General features: G+C 50.5%; 3 protein-coding genes across 3 annotated transcripts; 2 read left to right on the top strand and 1 right to left on the bottom strand.

Annotated features, from left to right (window-relative positions):
• Window positions 1–3,357: 3,357 nt before the first annotated feature.
• Window positions 3,358–6,225, top strand: EAH_00011760 (hypothetical protein, conserved; the record flags this gene model as incomplete). The annotated part of the gene is made up of 1 exon (XM_013394814.1): window positions 3,358–6,225. One exon carries the CDS (start codon window positions 3,358–3,360, stop codon window positions 6,223–6,225), a length of 2,868 nt encoding a protein of 955 aa, XP_013250268.1.
• A 1,908-nt stretch (window positions 6,226–8,133) lies between these two features.
• On the bottom strand, window positions 8,134–12,707 carry EAH_00011750 (CMGC kinase, MAPK family TgMAPK2, putative; the record flags this gene model as incomplete). Its single annotated transcript, XM_013394813.1, has 9 exons — window positions 8,134–8,989; window positions 9,201–9,305; window positions 9,684–9,773; window positions 10,149–10,278; window positions 10,673–10,866; window positions 11,403–11,505; window positions 11,696–11,797; window positions 12,130–12,349; window positions 12,642–12,707. 9 exons carry the CDS (start codon window positions 12,705–12,707, stop codon window positions 8,134–8,136), a joined length of 1,866 nt encoding a protein of 621 aa, XP_013250267.1.
• Window positions 12,708–15,914: 3,207 nt separating this feature from the next.
• On the top strand, window positions 15,915–16,772 carry EAH_00011740 (hypothetical protein, conserved; the record flags this gene model as incomplete). Its single annotated transcript, XM_013394812.1, has 1 exon — window positions 15,915–16,772. One exon carries the CDS (start codon window positions 15,915–15,917, stop codon window positions 16,770–16,772), a length of 858 nt encoding a protein of 285 aa, XP_013250266.1.
• Between the last annotated feature and the right edge of the window lie 1,269 nt (window positions 16,773–18,041).

Raw genomic sequence — 18,041 nt, 5'->3', positions numbered from 1 at the left:
CTCATATATATTTATATCGTCATGTCTCAGTCTGCTTCTGTCTTTATTTGCTTGTAAATGCTTGTCCTTATGTTGTCTCCTCTGTATCTCTCTCTGTCTGTCTAACTATTTGCCTTCGCGTCTTCCGCTTTCTGCTTGTCTTGTCTCTCCTCACTTGGTTATTGTTCTACCTCTGCCTGTCTCTGCTAGCTTGCCCATTGCTTGTCTGTCTACCCATTATATATATGCATATATGCATATATATATTTATATTTATATTTATAAAGAGCCTCAAGAACCTACGTAGATCCAAGTAGGTGCAGCCCAAGAGAAAGAAGCTGTCTCACTATACTTTGCTGACAGAAGCCGCTGTACACGCAGTCTTCACAAGACATCTACGCTTCTACAGCAGAAACAGCAACAAGTATATCCCTTAAGTTAATTATACACCGCAGAGTAATTCAACGCATGGAATGATGCATACTTTTCATTTCAACCCTCGTTAAATGCTTTTACTCTTCATTGGCCCAATAGAAGACAAAACCACAGCATAGTAGAGGCATTCCCCAGATAATATATATATATATATATACATATGTACATATGTATTATATATATATGGCATATACATACATATATATATATATGTATACATATATATATATATATACATACATATATATATATATATATATGTAAATTTATATATATCCTGGGGTTTCAGTCATCAGCCTCTCCATTGTGTGCGTAGGCTCAGCCCCCAACCTGAATTTGTCAAAAGAGAGAAAAGAGGTGCTTGAAGTACAGCCTCTGGCGAGTGCTCGGCCCAGTTGCTGCTTGTCCTGAGATCTATAGAACGTAGAACCTTCATAGAAGTCACATTGAAAGGAGCTTCTCATGCAAATGCGCTGCAACACATGCAAGGCCAGCGCTTATACGCAGCCCCAGGGTTTTGTTAGACTGTGCGCAGCATGCGTAGGGGCTAAAGACTGAAGCCCCCATTAGCTGCTTCTGGGAAGCGCTTATCCTAAGTGTGTCGCCCTTAGTGAAACTGACGACTGTCCCTGGCTAGGACGGAGAACTCTTAGTGCATTTGTTGTAACTAATGGTTATGAATGGTAGAGGAAATGGGGAAACTCCACGTCTACAGCTGGGTGGCTTTCTGCATACCCTTGATTACTTTTGAAGGAGTTTCATCAGAACAGAGAGGGGAATAACAGAATTTTTTGATATTGTCTTATCTAAAGACAATATATCTATAGATGATATGTCAATAGCTCAGCAGATTAGAGATTCACAAAGGCTTGCTCTCGGTTAGGAGGGAAACAACGGCTGGGAGCCTCTTACCATTTCAACTTGTGCAGCAACAGCATCCTGTAGAGACGAAACGGTTGATGCAACAAAACACATTCTTTAAGCACACCTCCGGTTCTGCTTACCTTCCAGATATGGGGTGCAGTGGAGTGGTTTCATCCTTCTCCGAAGGTTGCTAGTTTTTCGAACTTCTAAAGAACAACACTTGCTAGTGGCATTTCCCCTTTTACAAAGATGACGATGGAGGTTATATATAAGCGTGAGTACACTTTTCCCCTGCAACACATCTTGAATATAGCAACTTTCTGAGATGTGCTGTCGCGTATGTGCAATGTGCAAGGGTGGGAGTCGGTGATGAGATAAAAATACTTCCATCGAAGAGAGAAAAAAGTCACGGCCACTGCCCTAGCTGAACAGGAAGAAAAAAGGTTTATGGAGTTGTGGGTTGTGTGCTGGCTAGCAGGCCCAAGAAAAAGATAGAAAACAAGGACAGAGGACAGCCGGCGAATTGCGCACACAGAAGGACGGAAAGGAGTATACAGTGACGGGCTTGCTTCTTCTACAGCGCGAAACTCCGCCCAATTCGATATTGCAGATGCATTAAAGGGGCTAAGGAACCAGAAGAGAAAGGCTTTTAGCAGCTTCTACAGGAGAGCCAACAGAATGATCGGCAGAAAGCCCCGAGGAACGAACAGGGATATCAGGATACACAGGGAAGCTGCAGAAGCAGCAAAGAGATAAGGTTTCCTGGAGGCAGTCACCACCCAGCGACAGAATACAATGGAGAACAGGAACAACATCGAATACATCCTGTTCCGCTTGCTCTTTCGCTAGCTCTTTCCGTTGCATCTGGCCGCTTGCTCTCCGTTTTGGTGCTTGGCCAATTTTGAAATGTACGGACTACCCAACGCTAAGATCGTTATGATTTAGGAAAGTCTGCGGTGTATCTGTAGCTGAGGCCTTAAAGTTAATTGGACGGCTACTCTTCATATTGCTCATGCTTGTCATTGTCAAATGGCATGTGAGGTTAGTACACGCTTTATACTTGCGCTCAGCCGGGAAATTGACGATTGAAGAAGTGCCTAACGGTTGTATGCAGCGTTAATGCGTGTACCAAGGGGTTTAGCTGCGGTTGTACGTGAAGTTGTCTTGTATTGCAGCATTAGCTGTAGCTCATGACCGCCCCCCTCCCCTTCATATTCCCTGGACATATCTGGGGTAAACGGGAAATCATGCGGATTTGGGAGGTCTATTTTTATAGATCTTTCGACTCCGTCGCTGCTTGCGACAGTCCTCACCGAAGACAGGTTTCTAGCTAATGCTGTGGCACCTGCACAGTGGTGGAGTCCTCCGTCTCACATATGGGTAGGGAGCTGGATTCTCTGAGTTGCTTCCTATACATTTAAATGGCGCTTATTTTGCATTTGCAAGAGCATGTCCTTACCTGCTGTGCATTCTTGTTTCGGCTCCCTTCACCCTTCTGCTGAACTCGCCAGCCTTCACCGACGCGCCACCCGCGACCCACTGGCGGGATACAACGCCTGACGAACAGAACGCGATTAGAAAATGTTTTATTTGAACTGAAAATCAAAGAAGGAAGGCAACCCTACCCAAACAGCCAGAGGGGCTGCAACAACAGGCGGCGGCGCCCAGACTGAACCGGTGATGGCTGTGTGGGCGTATGGCTGGAGTATCTGCAGCTGATCTGGCATCCTTCTGCTTTTACTTGCATTGCATTTACTTTGAAACGCAAATTAAATACCGGTGAGGGGAGAAACTGCTTACAAACTCGCGGGATTCTGCCGTGAGGTCCTCCGACCGCTGCAGTCCGTCGTCGCAGCGCATGCACTTCGAGTCCGAGCGGTAGAATCTACAGTACTCATTAAATTGCATTTTTTTCAAATGAAAAGGATTGGAAAAAACGAGCGACTGGCTCAAGGCGGCTTGTCAGCCCGCCAGATTCCGCAATGCAGCCCCGCGGCACAAAGTTGAATGCGGCGGAGTGCACACGAAGAAATCTCTTTGAAACATCTCTTATTTCCGTAGTTCTGAAAATCCGCAGTAATGTCTATGGGCGCTGATGGCGACCTTGCGGGGGCCTCTGCGGGCGCAGCAGCGACGACAAGTCATGCGCATTCCGAGCTGAACGAAATCGAGAAGGAGGGCCCCCCTGCGCCGCATCCGACAGCGGTGACACGTCTACAGAGTCTTCGCTGTGAGGAAGGCCCACTTGCCAGTTCTCCTGCTGTTGTTGCTGCTGCTGCCGCTGATTCTGCAGGCTGCGCTTCGGAGGATGCTGGGGGGGCTGAGACGGCCCTTTCTCGGGCTCCCCAGGGGCCGTTTACCAGATGTTCTGCTTCGCCGTTATCCCGTAGCAGTTCCGGTGTGTCTGTACACCGTACCCGTTCTGCAGTCATGAGCCCCAACGCTCAGCTGGCAACAGTTAGTTACCTCGAAGCCTTCCACCAGAAGCAGCGCACCCAAGACACCCATGACTTGAGGCAGAGGCACCAGGCCTTCGACAGCCTCAAGCAGTGGCGGGGGCCCTCCAAGCTAAGCGGCTGGAGAGGGGGGGATACGACGGCGGGGGTGTCGGTGGGAGAGGGGGCAGCTGCGCGTGGACTTCCTGGGGGGGCCCCCGGGGGGCCCTTGAGACAGACAGCAGACAGAGGGTCTGCTACTGCTGCTTCGAAGTCGCGGCAGCAGCTGGTAGGGGAGATGGCGGCTTTGTTTAGCCGTCTGTGTTTGGGGGAGGAGCAGCGTGTGCTTGGGGTGTATCGACAGAAGCTGGCGCGTCTCCAGAAGCAGCAGCTGCATTTGAATGCTCTTGCTGATCGATTGATTCGTTCGGCTTCTGCAACAAAGGCCAGAGGAACCCTCATCAAGGAGAGATCGTTTCAGCTGCAGCGGCAGCTGCAGCAACAAGAAGCGGCAGCAAAAGCCCCACGCAAACGAATACCAGCCCTGCTGCGCATGCCGCTGCCCACCTTGACTCCCGCATGTGCTACGCAGAAGGCGCAGCAGCAGCAGCAGCAACCGTTAGATCCCTGGCGCCGTCTGCTGCGGCGAGCAAGGCCTTCGCGTCGCCGAGCCTCCCTGCCCTCAACCGTGGGCCTCTGGGGGGCCTCCAGTGCACCTTCAGCAGCAGCAGCAGCAGCAGCAGGTGCAGCAGCGGCAGCGGCAGCAGCAGCAGGTGCTGACAGCGTAGCTGCGTCCTCCGTCTGTACAAAAGTACGAGAGCGGGGACGAGCAGGAGTGCCAGCAGCACCAGTTGGAGCAGCAGCCGAGCCCGCAGCAGCGGCAGCAGCGGCAGCACCAGCAGTAGCAGCAGCGGTATCTGCTGCATTTGAGCTGTCGGAAGCAGTAGAGTGCTTCAGTAGCAGCAGGCGCAGGAGGAGTTTGCCTAGCAGAATGGTTGACCCTTTCTTTTTTCTCCAGCGTGGGGGGCGAATGAGACGCACAGCAGAGGAGCTGCTGCAGCAGGCTGAGGCGGCTTGTGCTGCTGCTGCTGCTGCAGGCGCTGCAGCACCAACTCTTTGTCGTGGACCGCTGCTGCAGGACCTCCACTGTCTCTCCCGCACCCTCTCAGTTGAAATGCTGCAGACGCAGCAGCGGTTGCAACTGGCGGAGATGCTGCAGCAGCGGCCAGCAGCAGCAGGCAGACGGGGCTGGGAGGCAGCAGCAGCACGCCTCTGCCCGCTGCCCTTAAGGCACAGCTTCTGCGCTCAAGAGGGCCCCCTGGGGGGACCCCTAGGTTGGCCCCTAGGGATGCATGCGGAATGGGGGGTCTCTGGAATGAATGCATGCGCTAGAAGCAAAGACGTGTCCTCTAAGGTCCCCTTTCACCCTCCGGTGGCTTCTACTGCTGCCTCCATTGCTGCTGCTGCTGCTGAGGGTTCTTCAGGTGCTACCTCGGCTGCTGCTTTGGCGGCTTCTGTTGCAGCTGATGATTGTGGGGCAGCTGCAGCTGAAGGGAGCGCAAGGCAGAAGAGTGAAGCTGCTGCCGCTGGCGCTCGAGCGGCAGCAGCAGGAGAAGCAGGTGCAGCAGCAAGCGCGGCGGTAGCTGAAGCAGGAGCTGGTTCTGGGGGCGTGTGGAGCGAAGAAGACAACAGTTTACTAGAGGCAGAGACGGACTGTGAGTATTTATTGGGGCGCCAGCTGCTGCCCTATGAGCGAATGCTGCTGACATATCGCATGCTGAAGAGCAAAGGATTGGGGGTGGCTGCAGGGGCCCCTGGGGAGGCTCAGCTTATAGAGGAGCTGCTGCAGGCTGTCGGCGAGGGGGCCCCAGGGGGCCCTGGGAGCGCTTCCTTTCCTCTTGGTTCTGAGGGGCTGCCTGCTGATGAGGAGGCGCAGAGATGGGGCCCCCTTTGGACGGAAGATGCAGATACAGACGCAGCAAAAGTTGAATCCTTGCTGCTTCTGGTGCAACAGCTGCAGCAAGCAGACTTGCAGCAGCTTACACACGTGGCACGTGCAATACCCAGCAGCAGCAGCAAACGCCACATGCAGCGAGAAGAAACCTTTCTGCATGCATTCTTCGGCGAACCCTCAAACAGCTCCGAATACTCCCTTGACGCCCCACAAGGGGGGGCCCCAGAAATGCGGGGGGCCCCAGCTGGGGACCCTACTGACGCTCCGAGGACGGGGGCCCCCGGAGGGGCTTCTTTGGGGGCCGCTAAAGAAAGGAAAATGGAGGCGTCGACGCCAGGGGGGGATGTGGAGACAGCAAAGATTGCAACAGAGGCAAAGGCAGAGACAGGGAGAGAGAGAAAAACAGAAAAAGATGCAGACACAGAGACAGAAAAAGACAGCGAACAAAGAAAATTCCCTACAGCCGAGTCACTCTACAGGGCCCACTACCTGCTGGGACCGTGGCGCAGCAGTTTGATGGGGACCCCTCAACAGTTGCAAAAAAACTTCAATCCCTAAACCCTAAACCCTAACCCTAAACCCTCAGAGATATCGCGTCTTGTCCTGCGCGTTCTGCTGGGGCAGGAGGGGGCTGCAGCAGCAGCAGCAACACCGATGCCAACAGCAGCTGCAGCATTTTGTCAATGTTTTAATTAACAAATGTAGCAGACTTTAGTTCTCCCGCCCCAGGCACTGCTTGCATGCACACGAAGTAGCCACAACTTGCAGCAGCAGCAGCAGCAGCAGCAGTAAGAGTAGCAGGAACTGAAAGGCTCAACTCGTTCACCTCCTGCGGTGCACGTACACCTGACGGGATGCCGTGTGTGGGGTGTCTCCAGCACTGGTTCTGCCTACAGGCAGCATCCCTGCTACCCGTAACAAACCCTAAACCCTCGGCTAGATGTAAAAATCGTTAGCCTTCATCTAAACCCTAAACTACACCCTGACGGATGCATCTACTTGTGCTCTTGGCAGTCATCTATATAAACCCTGGAACAACGCCTCTAAACCCTAAACCTCCTCTGGCGTACCCTAACCGCCTTTAATGAACCTTCGTTGCTGCCGTGCTGTGCACGAAACCCTAAACCCTTTACAAGACAAGTTGGCAGCTGCTGTCTACAAACAGCAGCCTGAAAAAAGCAAACAGCTTCTCTGGGCGGTGTCTCCCGCTGAGGAGACAGGAGACAAGCAACAATGTCTCCTCCTGCTTAGGGGACAGAAGACCACCAGCGGGCTCTGCTGCCTCCCACAAGACAAACCCAGATAAAACAGCAGACCCTCTTTTTTTGCTTTTTGTCTCCTTGTCGCTGCTGCGCCTTCCGCGGAGACTTCTAAAACCATAGGCCCACTCTAATAAACTATAATAAACTGTATGATAACAACCTCATAATTTTCCTGCTGTTTTGTTGCTTCCTCTACCCCCCTTAACCCCGCCCTCCCCATCCGCACGTCTTCAGGTGTACGTACACCAGAGAAGGGGCGAAGAGTTGTTCTCTGCCAGCTGAAGAACTTCAACTTTTCCTTTGCTGCTGGCGCTCGTTGCCAATGCTGCTGCTACAGTTGTTGCTGCAGTTGCTGCTGCAGCGGCTTGGATGTGCTGCTGCTGCTGCTGCGCACGGGAGGCAGCAGCAGCAGCGCGGTACGAACGACCATCAAATCGAAGGATAAAGTGGAGACTAAAAAAGCGCAGAGGGAAAGGAGAGAGAAGGAAGAAGAGACTGACAAGCCCAGGCGGGCAGACAAAAAGCCACAAACGCTGCGCTCTTCTTTTTGTTCCTCTTTGTCTCCTTTCTTCTGTCTCCCGTTTTACGTATTGGTCTCCAACGGCAAAGCCCCGAGAGACAAAGGAGACAAGAAGAAGGAGACAAACAGAATAGCATGCACCACACCTTCGGTCATGCCTCAACAGACAGCACCAATCCAAATGCAGCAGCAGCAGCAGCTGCTGCTGCTGCTGCATTTGCTGCTGCTGCTGTGCAGAGCTGGGCAAGAGACCGCCAGCAGGATTGATATATCTGATGGGTGCATTTCTGTCCGTCTCCTTTTTGTCTGTCTCCGTTCCCTTATCCACCTGTGTGTCTCCTTTTGGAATCCTCTGGGCCTGTCTTCCTCCCGCGTTTATTTTTTTTGTCTCCTTTTTGTCTTCTCTTTGTCCCTCCTTATCTCCTTAAAACTGAAATAAACGCAGGCACACAACACAGCACTTCATCTTTTTTCCCTGCCTCCTTACTGGGGTGTACATGGCGTTTAGGTTGAGAACAACAAGCCCCCAATGCATGCATATGTGCATGCGCATGAAATACACTGTACATACAACTAACGTACACCAGTTTGGTACAGATGAACATGTCTCTTCCAGGTGTACGTACACTGCACTGCTGCCTGTACAGTGCGAGGAGTACAGCAGCACTACAAACAAACAAAAGGCTACAGCAATTCCTTAGTCAAGCAAGCAGAAATGTAGAGAGTACACAAAACCAAGAGGGTGTGGGGCCCCACACACACCTGCTGCCTGCCATCTGCATTGCCGTCGCTGCGGTCTCCGCCACCACTGCGCTGCTTCAGGACGGAACTGCTGCTGCCTCTGTTGTTGTTGCTGCTGCTGCTGCTGCTGCTGCTGCTGCCAGCCCCACATCCATAGCGTGCGTACACGCCACTGGCGGCGGGGACCCCTGCTGCACCTGTACTGTACATGGCTGCTGCTGAAGCACCGGCGGGAGCAGCAGCAGCAGCTGCAGGTGCTGCTGTTGTTGCGCCTGCAGCAGAAGGGTACGAAGGATACATCGATCCAGACACCCGATGCGGATGGCGCTGTTCGTGGCCAGAGGAAATGCATTGAGAAGCAGCAACAGCATCACGTCCCGGTTGCGAGGCCCCGTACGCAACGTGCTGCTGCTGCGCATACACTGCAGCGGGGGTTCCGCTGGGGGGAGAGTAGGGGGCTGCCGCTGCAGCCGTTCGCTGCTGCTGCTGCGCGTAAGTGTAGCTGCTGCTCTTGTGAGAAGTTGCAGCAGCAGGAGCAGGAGAAGGCTGCTGATAGGAGGCCGACTGGCGAGACGCGCTGTGGTGGGCATTGCCCCGGGAAGCCCCGTCCCCGGCGGCGCTGCTGCTACTGCTACTGCTGCTGCTGCTGCTGCTGCTGCTGCGGCTGGAGGGGGCAGCAGCACCCGAGCTGCTTGCAGGCTGAGAAGGCGCCGCATGTGCGTGTCGGTGGCGTCGCGTTTCTCTCTTTTTCTTTATGACTTCTTGATACACCTTTTCGCGGTAGTCCTCCACTGAATACCTGCAGCGTACGTACACCCCAAAGACAGCAAACAACAAGTGTCGGCGACCCGAAGCAGCAGCCAAGCAACAAACCTCAAAACGCACAGTGCGACGAGTCTGTTGCCGCCGCTGCTGCTGCGGCTGTTGCTGTTGCTGCGGCTGTTCCTGTTGCTGCAACTGCAACAAGTGCAGCAGCAGCTGAAGGGGCAGCCGCATCTGTAATGACCCACTTGGTGTTGTCATCAATTGGTATAGTTATGATGTGGCTACAGACGGGCTCGTCGTCGGGGTTGTGGAACTGCCGAACGTAAGGATGCTCCAACGCCTTTTCTGCGCTGTGCGTACACCCCAGCAAACAGGAGAGAGAGAAAAAAGATGATGATCAGCTACAACCAACGCGCAGCGCGGCAGCAATAACAAAGCATGCAGCAGCCACTGCAGCAGCAGCAGCAAGGAAAAGAACCAAAGAACAAGAGAGGGCCCTTTACAGGCACCATCCGCCATACACATGAAATAACACAGCGAAGGACGAGTGGATCTAGGAGAAGAAGCAATAAGGCAAATGAAAAACAAAGACAACCAGAAAACAAAGAAGGAGAATCGATTCGGGCACCCCATCACAGAGCAGGTACACAATGAGGGAAGAACGACGACACAGACGAAAAGCAAAAGAAGACAAACAAAAAAGAAACACACAGAAGCAGCAAACAAACCTTATTCGCTTCCGCGGGTTGAATTGCAGTAGCTGCCTGAGGAGATCAAGCGCCATTGGAGGGGCGTCAGGGAAGCAGTCTTCTAGCTTCCTGCAAGCAAACAGAAGAACATTCAAATAGGTTTGAACGAAGCAAAGAAGGAAGTTGTACAAAACAAACAACACACAAAAAAGAAGGACCCATATAACGCGCAAATGAAAAGACTGAGACAGGATGCTGAAGACACCAAAATATACTAACAATCAATGCAAATCCAAGGGCATCGCAATAAGTACCAGGCGAAGAAGAAGCGGATACCAGAACAGCAGCAAAAGCAGCATTAGCAGCCGCAGCACCACCAGGAGGAGGGGCAGCAGCAGCTGCACCGTCAGCAGGTGCAGCATTAGGAGCAGCAGCAGTAGCATCGGCAGCAGCAACAGAAGCACCGGCAGCAGCACGACTAGAATGCATGTTAGGAATCCTTACTTCTGCTTGACCGCTGGCAGGCCCTCCATCATGGTGGCAGCGAAAGGACTTCGAATAGCAGCGACATCTTCAGGAGACGGCCACCCAGTGACGGCCACAACTCTCTCTAGTTGATTTAAAGTAGAAGAACCTGCAGCAAAAACCAAAGAACAACGCCAATCGTGAACAGCTGTGCTGATGCACCTCGGCTTTCCTCAGCCTGAAAAGAGAATACAGGTTCGCGTTTATACCCGTCGAGTATGCTCTTTGCGGAGGCGAAACTGGAAGAGCATCCTGTTTAGGGTTAACAAGGGTCTGTGGAATGCAAGGGTTTAGGCTTTCTAAGGGAGTGCTCAGCTAAGGCTTTACTTAGGGTTTACAGCGAATAGAGTTTCCCTGCAAGGTTTCATTGAGGGTTTCCAGAGGTTTATTTAGTGCTTCCAAGGGTTTACTTTGGGTTTCCAAGGGCTTATTTAGGGTTTCGTAGGGACTAATTAGGGTTTCCAAGCGTTTAGAATTAATTGAGGTTCGTGGATGATGCCTACCTGGGAAGATGGGTTTTCCTGAAAGGAGTTCACCTAAGATACACCCCAGCGACCACATGTCTACTCCCTTGGTGTAGCAAGTAGACCCTAAAAGGATTTCTGGGGCTCTGTACCACCGCGTCGCTACGTAATCAGTCAACACTGGGTTGCTGCTCGCTTCTCCGCTTTCAGAGTGCGCCACAGAACGCGCTAGCCTGATGCACGAAGCAACTGACAAGCACAATTGACCTTATTTTCATCCCATATCAACATAAACATACCGTGGAACGCAATACACCCTAAACCCTAACCCTAAGCTACAAACTCCTCTACACCCTTCTCAGCCCTTATACACACACCCTTCTATACCCTTCTAAACAACACCCTGAGTAACACCCCATCAAATGACAGTCGGCTGGCCACAAGACGCAATCGACGGAATAGGGTAAAGCGCCCTCGAATGCAGGGACCTCTGCTCTTAATATCCTCTCTCTCTCTCTCGCTGTCTAGATAATATAATATATATATATATATATACATATATGTAATATATATCTATATATATTACATATATATGTATATAATATATATATGCGTGTGTGTACATGCCAATGCATGCACATATATGACATATTTCTGACATCGTGCTCATACATTCAGTATTTGTCCATATAAAAAATATATTTATAACAATAATAATACAATACTAATAAAGAAGGGATACAAAGATTCCTACACCGTTCTGCCTTACCCAAAGTCTGCAACCTTCACGTGGCATTCGCTGTTAAGGAGGATATTAGACGGCTTCATATCTCGATGCAGCAGCTCCCCTAAAACGCATGCAAAGGCAGTGTCTGGACGCGAGAATGAGACACAAAGAGCAGTATACTATTCATAAAATCAAGAGAAGAACAAACGGCAGCCAGAGAGGAGGCTATTGGGAAGACTGAAGGCGAAAAACAACGGTGAAGATGAAGTCAACAAAGCTACAAGTATGCAAACAGCAAAAAGAAACAAAAAAGCGAAACAAATGCGCTCGTGTACCTGAGTGCATGTACTTTATAGCCCGCAAAAGTTGGTAGACAATGTACTGCTTGTGAATCGCCTCCAATATCTGGGCCCGAATTACCGCATGCAGATCCGTCTCTACGGCAAAAATAAAGGAATAAAGAGCGCAAACTAAAACATATGCAATTACGAGGTAGGTAGATGTCCATACACCCCAACCAACACCTCGTCTCCCCGCCACTCCCTATCATCCCATTATCCCACCCCTCTGCGAAACCCTTTCAGAGAGAACTTCAAGAAAACAAGAATGCTATTTTGTTTCTTTTCTCATGTCCGATTGAGTCTTTGTGGTTTGTCGTGGGGTGTACAGACCCCGTGGCTAGACGGTGTGTTGCTTGCACATCCTACAAACAAATCGTTTGGTTTGGCTTTCTTCTGTCTGTCTGTGTCTACCTGTTCGTCTGTCTCACCCATGAAGTCAAACACCAGGTAGATGTCTCTGTCGTTGTCTGCCTTAAGAACATTCATCAGGCGTACGATGTTGTCGTGGCCTGCGAGTTGCTGCAAAAACATTATTTCGCGGAATGTACGCTGGGCGTCTGTGGCGTTGTGAAAGGCCTCAAAGATTTTCTTCAGCGCCACTACTTCATTTGTTCGTCTGTCATAGCTCTTCCACACCACTCCGTATGCCTGAAAATGCGGCAGATGCATGCAGAAGAACGAAAGCAAATATACTCATTTAAACCAACGCCAGAGAAGCAAAGGCAGCCCAGGACAACGCAACACCCCGAGAAAAACAAAGACTATTAGAATCATAACGCAAAAAACGTCAACATTGAATCCACCCTTGGGGATAAATGACAGAGAGAGAACTAAAATGCGTTAGCCATTCCTCGGCCCCCATCAGCAGGTAGACGCAGCTTTAACAGCTCAGGTAGGCTATGCAACTGCTGAGGTGTATGCACAGCGGAAGCGAGCTCACCCCCTTGCCCAGTTTCTGCACGATATCATATTTGCGGAGTACATGCTTGTCCACATCTTCAATCATTTTCAAATGACGCTGCGGCGGCACGCCAGGTGCAGCTGCAGCTGTAGGCAAGGAGTACTGGTTTACTGCCTCTGCAGCTGCAGCAGCAGCTGCTGCTGCTCAAGGCGAAGCTGCTGGAGTTCAAAAGAGAAGCGCTGGGCTCCTTCACCTCCCCTCTTTCGGAGTGATAGGGCAGGGAGGGGGCCGCAGTGCGGCTGCAGCAGCTCGGCCGGCGCTCAGCAGCAGCAGCAGCAGCAGCACCTGAAGGGTCGCTCTCCCTGCATGCGTTGCATGTGCCGTGTGCCGGGCTGTAGGTGTCTTAGTTTGCTGTTGTGGGGCCCCTGGGCCTGTTGCTGCCGCAGCTGCCGCTGCTGCGTTGGCTGTTGCTGTCACTGCAGCGGAAGTGCAGCGCGGGCTGCGTAGTGTGGCTGCTTCTCAGGAGCTTTTGCGTGTGTCATTAGAGTTATTTGTGCTGCTTGTAGCTGCAAAAGAAGAAGAGAGAAACAAGAAAGAACAGCAGCAGAGGCAGCAGCCGAGGCGGGCAGCTGAGTGGCCTCGGCAGTGCACAGGAGCGGCAGCGACACCGAAGAGGAGCAGCGGCTTGAGATTAGGTGTAAAGACAGAAGTAATTTCCCTGAATTTCGCTGTTTAACTTTGAAGAGGTAATATAATAAGCAAAGGATTTTAAGCCTTTATTCGAGATAAGCCACAGAGAGGGTCCTCAGCCTTTGTGTGGCTGCTGCAGCGGACAGCCGCAGCCGCAACCTTCTGCTGCTGCAGCCGAAGCTAGATGATGACTGCACGTTCTGTTCTTTTCTCCCCTAAAAGAATTCATTAATTAAATGTCTTTTATCTTTTTAATTCATTTATTTTGATCGCGCATACCTCGGGTTGCTGCAGTATTTTTCTGAAGCGACCTACAGCTTGCCGTTGCCGCTGCTGCTGCTGCTGCTGTTGCTGCTGGGCAAACCGACCGACCGCCGCTGGTCAACTCGCTCACCTGTCTCTACACCGCACCGCTATTTGATGATACCTGAGGTAAAACTTTCCACTTCTTCTTCACCTCCTCTCCTCAGCGGTTCCGAGAGTTGCTCATATATCGTTTGTCCCCACTTCTCTACCGTGCGCAGCGGGGCCTCACGAAAGAAGACAGGAAAGACGCTGCAGATGCGCAAAAGGAATATGCATATGACTCCCTGCATGCAATTGTGCATACATACCTGCATGTACTCCTGCATGTATGCCTGCATGCATGCAAATCTAAGCCGACCAAGGCAGACGGGGGCTGCCTGTGAGCCAGTGGCTGCCACACGTGTGAGCAAGGGGAATCGCACATTTGTGTTTGGGTTTGTTCATCTGCACTAACTGGAGATAACAGTAAATGAGTTTTAGAGGGGTTAGTTCCAGCTAGCTGAGTGCAGCTGCGCTGCCCGGCGGTGTCTACACCGTGAATCCGTGCATGTGTGCGACTTTCGCGAAAGTAATCAGCCAGTTACAGTTAATTTCCTCTGAATGTACACCTCAGTTCAGCAATAGAATGATCTGTATTTACGCTGCATTTACGCTGACTTTCCACTAGCTTGACATATAACGCAAACAAGACTTCCCTTAATTTCGGCATCACCTGCGCTCTCTAATGGAAATCGCAGCAAAAATGACGCTCTGGGAGCAGAGGAGTGAAATAAAGTGGCACAATAAAATAATTGTGCTTATATGGCCTTCGCTTTACCTTAACTGATGCATCTTGGTGGTCAGCACTCCTTAGCACTCCTTAGCAGGAGGTTGGTGGTTAGCACTCCTCCGGAGGAGGCCCTGTTGGTGTTTCTGTTTTCTTCACACAATATCAGTGTACCATTTCGTGTGCAAGGTTTGTGTTGTTCTCCAACGGATGAAGGAGAGGAGAATGATTTACCGAATAAACAGCAGGAAATCGTGCAGCCGGCTGCAGAGGGAGAGATGTATCCGTTTGCCGGGATGCTCCTAGGGCGGCACGCAAGTCAGTCATGTTGTCTGTCTGTGTACTCGCCTTAAGGGAGTTAACTATTAGTTTCACTCAGCTTTTATTCTCAGTTTATGCTGAGAAGGAAAAGGAACATATATACATAGTATAAACTCATACAGTATCCACCTGTGCAGGTAGTTTGCCACTAACCCGTGGTAATCAACGTGAACGTCTAGAAATGAGTGTATGCACACATAATCTTATCTATGTATATATATATATATATATATATATATATATATATATATACGTATATATGCACGCGTGCATGCGCTGTTCCTGGACAGCTTCCTTGATCTGTTGTCTGTTGTTCCCCCTATGTTGTACTTCTGAAGTGCATTGATTCAATCGTTTTAAATTTGTGTTTAGGGCGGCTTTAAAACGGAGAAAATAAATTATTTGCACGCAGCTGGTTTATTACCTGTCTCTACGCAATCTGCGGTGTAGGGGATTTTGCTTGGCTGTTGTTCAATGCCCAGAATCCCTGTCAAAAGACAATTAAGGTTGAAAAACGTAGTATGTTAGCAGAAACGAATTATTTATACTCGCTCCCCCTGCTTCAGATCTTGGCGAACAGGTCCGGTCTGGTTCAGCAGACCGGTGGTTCACTCAAATGCGAGTCCCGGCGCACTTGGACAATAGCGTCGTTGCCCTTTTCTCCCTTCTCGGAAATTGTCCAAGTTTCGGAGCTAATGAATTAACTTAATATAGTAATACCCATTATGTGGGGGGAGAAGGGGGGGCTGCCGTCACAGCATGCTGGCAACGGCGGGTGGCTGTGTTACAAGCCGCTGCGAGCTCACAACAAGACTACAGCTTTTCTGTTCGTAGGAATTGAATTCTAATTGGCCAACAAACAAACTAAAAAATAACATCTTTCTTTGAATAAGTATCACAGTATTTGCTTCTCCTCAGCAACCCCGATGGCCGTTACTGGCCTGCATTACGAGCGTGTCTAATGGCGCCTCCCCCCTGGCCAACGAGAAAATTGGCGTTGTATTGAACATCTGTGTTCTCGATCAAGACATTCGAAGGGAAGGCATAAATTTGAGGAGCCTCTGTTCTTTTTCTGCTTCCCACTATTTGGCACTCAGTTCCATTTCTTTGGTTCCCAGCTCCCACTGCAGTGTCTGAGGTGACCCGGGCATCCACTCCTACTTACAGCGCCAAAAACGTGAGAAAAACGTCTATTATATTACAAGCTTCATTGTCCTGGCAAAAAGGTCATGGGAGCTTCTGAGAAAAGCGAGAGGACCCACGTGGGGCGCATCCTCACCTCCCGTCGTCGCCATGGTTATTTCACCCTAGAGGAAATCGGCAGGAAAAAGACATACAGTAGCAGCAACAGCAGGGGCGGCAGTTCAGCTCAATCTGCATGTGCTACCCCGCTGGGGGTGGAGTTCACCTCTTTAGAGCTGCGACTGAAGCATGTTGCTGCTATAAAGAAGCTCAGTCAGACTCTGCGCCATCCCCTTCACCGTTTCTGGCCCCTTAAATACCCTGTGGTGATCGATGCAGATTTTCTCCCTCTGTATTTGCCGCACCATCTTGGGCCCTCAACGCCGAAAACCCCCGCCACAGTCTCCTCTTCTGGTGTGACAGCTTTCTCCAACCTGCGTTACAGGGCCCCCAACGCTCCTGCAGACAGCAGCAGCAGCAGCAACGGCAACGGCGGAGCCTGCGGCTGGGCAGAGAGGACCCGCATGCTGCCCTGGCGATGCGTGCCTGGTATACATCCCAAGGATGAGTTGAGTGTGTGGGCCGACATTCGTTGCTTGTTAATGCAGCTGCTCGTTCAGGGTTCTTTGATTTGGGTACCTGTGTTGCTGGTCTGGATATGGCGGCGTTACTGCACGACCCGTCGCCGCAAGATAATCTTTGTGGTCGTTGTTCTTTCGCTTATCTTCTTCCCCATTCGGCCTAACCGCCACATTCGCAAGTGGCACGGCTGGCGCAACATCCACCGTTACCACCGAACGGCTGCAATTGTCGAGGCATCTGAAATGTTTCCTCCTAGGCAACCCACCATCTTCACCATATTTCCCCACGGCGTTGTGCCTACTGCACCGGCAAGGAATAGTTAATGAGCAAAGCCTTAATAATAATTTTAAAAATGCACTCACTTACGTTGCTGTAATTAAGTGGCGCCAATTTAAACAATAAAAGGACAGGAAACAAGCTTGCCATCGCTTTATGAGTGACCCGTAAACCCGCAATCGTCTGTTTTTTTTGTTTCTGCGTCGATTTGGTTTGGTACGATGCCAAGGTGGACTGTGATGATCTGCTTCTGCGCTGCTGATGATGATATTTCTGGGTATCCTCTGCATTTGTGTAGCGCCTTTTCACGATAATTTCGTTGAAGATGTGTTGTTATCAGCTGCTTTCGTGAGGTGTCCTTGGCGGCCGCCGCGTTGTTTCCTCCTCCTGTGCAGGCCGTGATGGCGACGGGGCAGTTCGGAGATATCCTGGGCCATTTTCGCTTGACAGCGGCCTCAGTGGTTCGTTGGTGTTTAATATATGGCCAGTTGATCTTTTTATCCGATGCGATTTCTGCAGACAAGTCCGTCAGAGTTGATAGCAGAAAGCTGCGGCAGAGGCAGCTGCGGCGGCATTAGGTCAATGAGGAATGCAATGTTGGTTTTGTTGTTTTCCATTACCGCAAAATAATCATAATTGTTATTCTTGTTGTTCTTTTCTGATTTTCAGAAAATCCATGAAAGAGAGTCTCGAAAAAGGATCCAGCCTTCTCGTCTCCCCCGGCGGTATTGCAGAAATATACGAAACGAATTCTTCAGAGGTATCGACTGAGCATTCCTTCTGTTAAATCAAAACTGTTATGACTTCACTGGAAATCATAGTCGTGTATAGATACTTTACACTTTAGCAGGAAACAAAAGAGGTAATTCACATGTGTATCTGGCGGTAGACCGGTAGACAGAGACCACAGTGCATTTGAATGCTCTCAAACGGAAAATCAGTTATACAATAAATGCACAAGATTGCATTTTAAATAGATACATGTCGTGCGCGCGGCGTCTTCCTACTCTATCTGTGATCAAACCGGAATTCAGCCTTTTAAATGAATGCACTAGATTATTTCCTAAACGTATTTCTGTTGCGCATACGACGGCTTTCGCAACAAACAGGAACGTCTCCACCTGCAAGACCGTCTTGGGGTTGTGCGGCTTGCGATGCAAACGGGGGCCCGGCTTGTTCCTGTTTATTGCTTTGGAAATAGCCAAGCGTACCGTCTGCCTTGGGGAGTCCGCTTCTTGCAGCCATTCGCTAGGTAAGCAGCTACGTCCTCAGCTTGAACCTGTCGCATAAATATATATATATATATATATATATAT

This window comes from Eimeria acervulina, genomic scaffold (genome assembly GCF_000499425.1).
Source record: "Eimeria acervulina Houghton genomic scaffold, Eah_scaff63, whole genome shotgun sequence".
In the NCBI taxonomy this organism is placed as follows: domain Eukaryota; phylum Apicomplexa; class Conoidasida; order Eucoccidiorida; family Eimeriidae; genus Eimeria; species Eimeria acervulina.
This window is presented reverse-complemented; position numbering and strand designations above follow the sequence as displayed.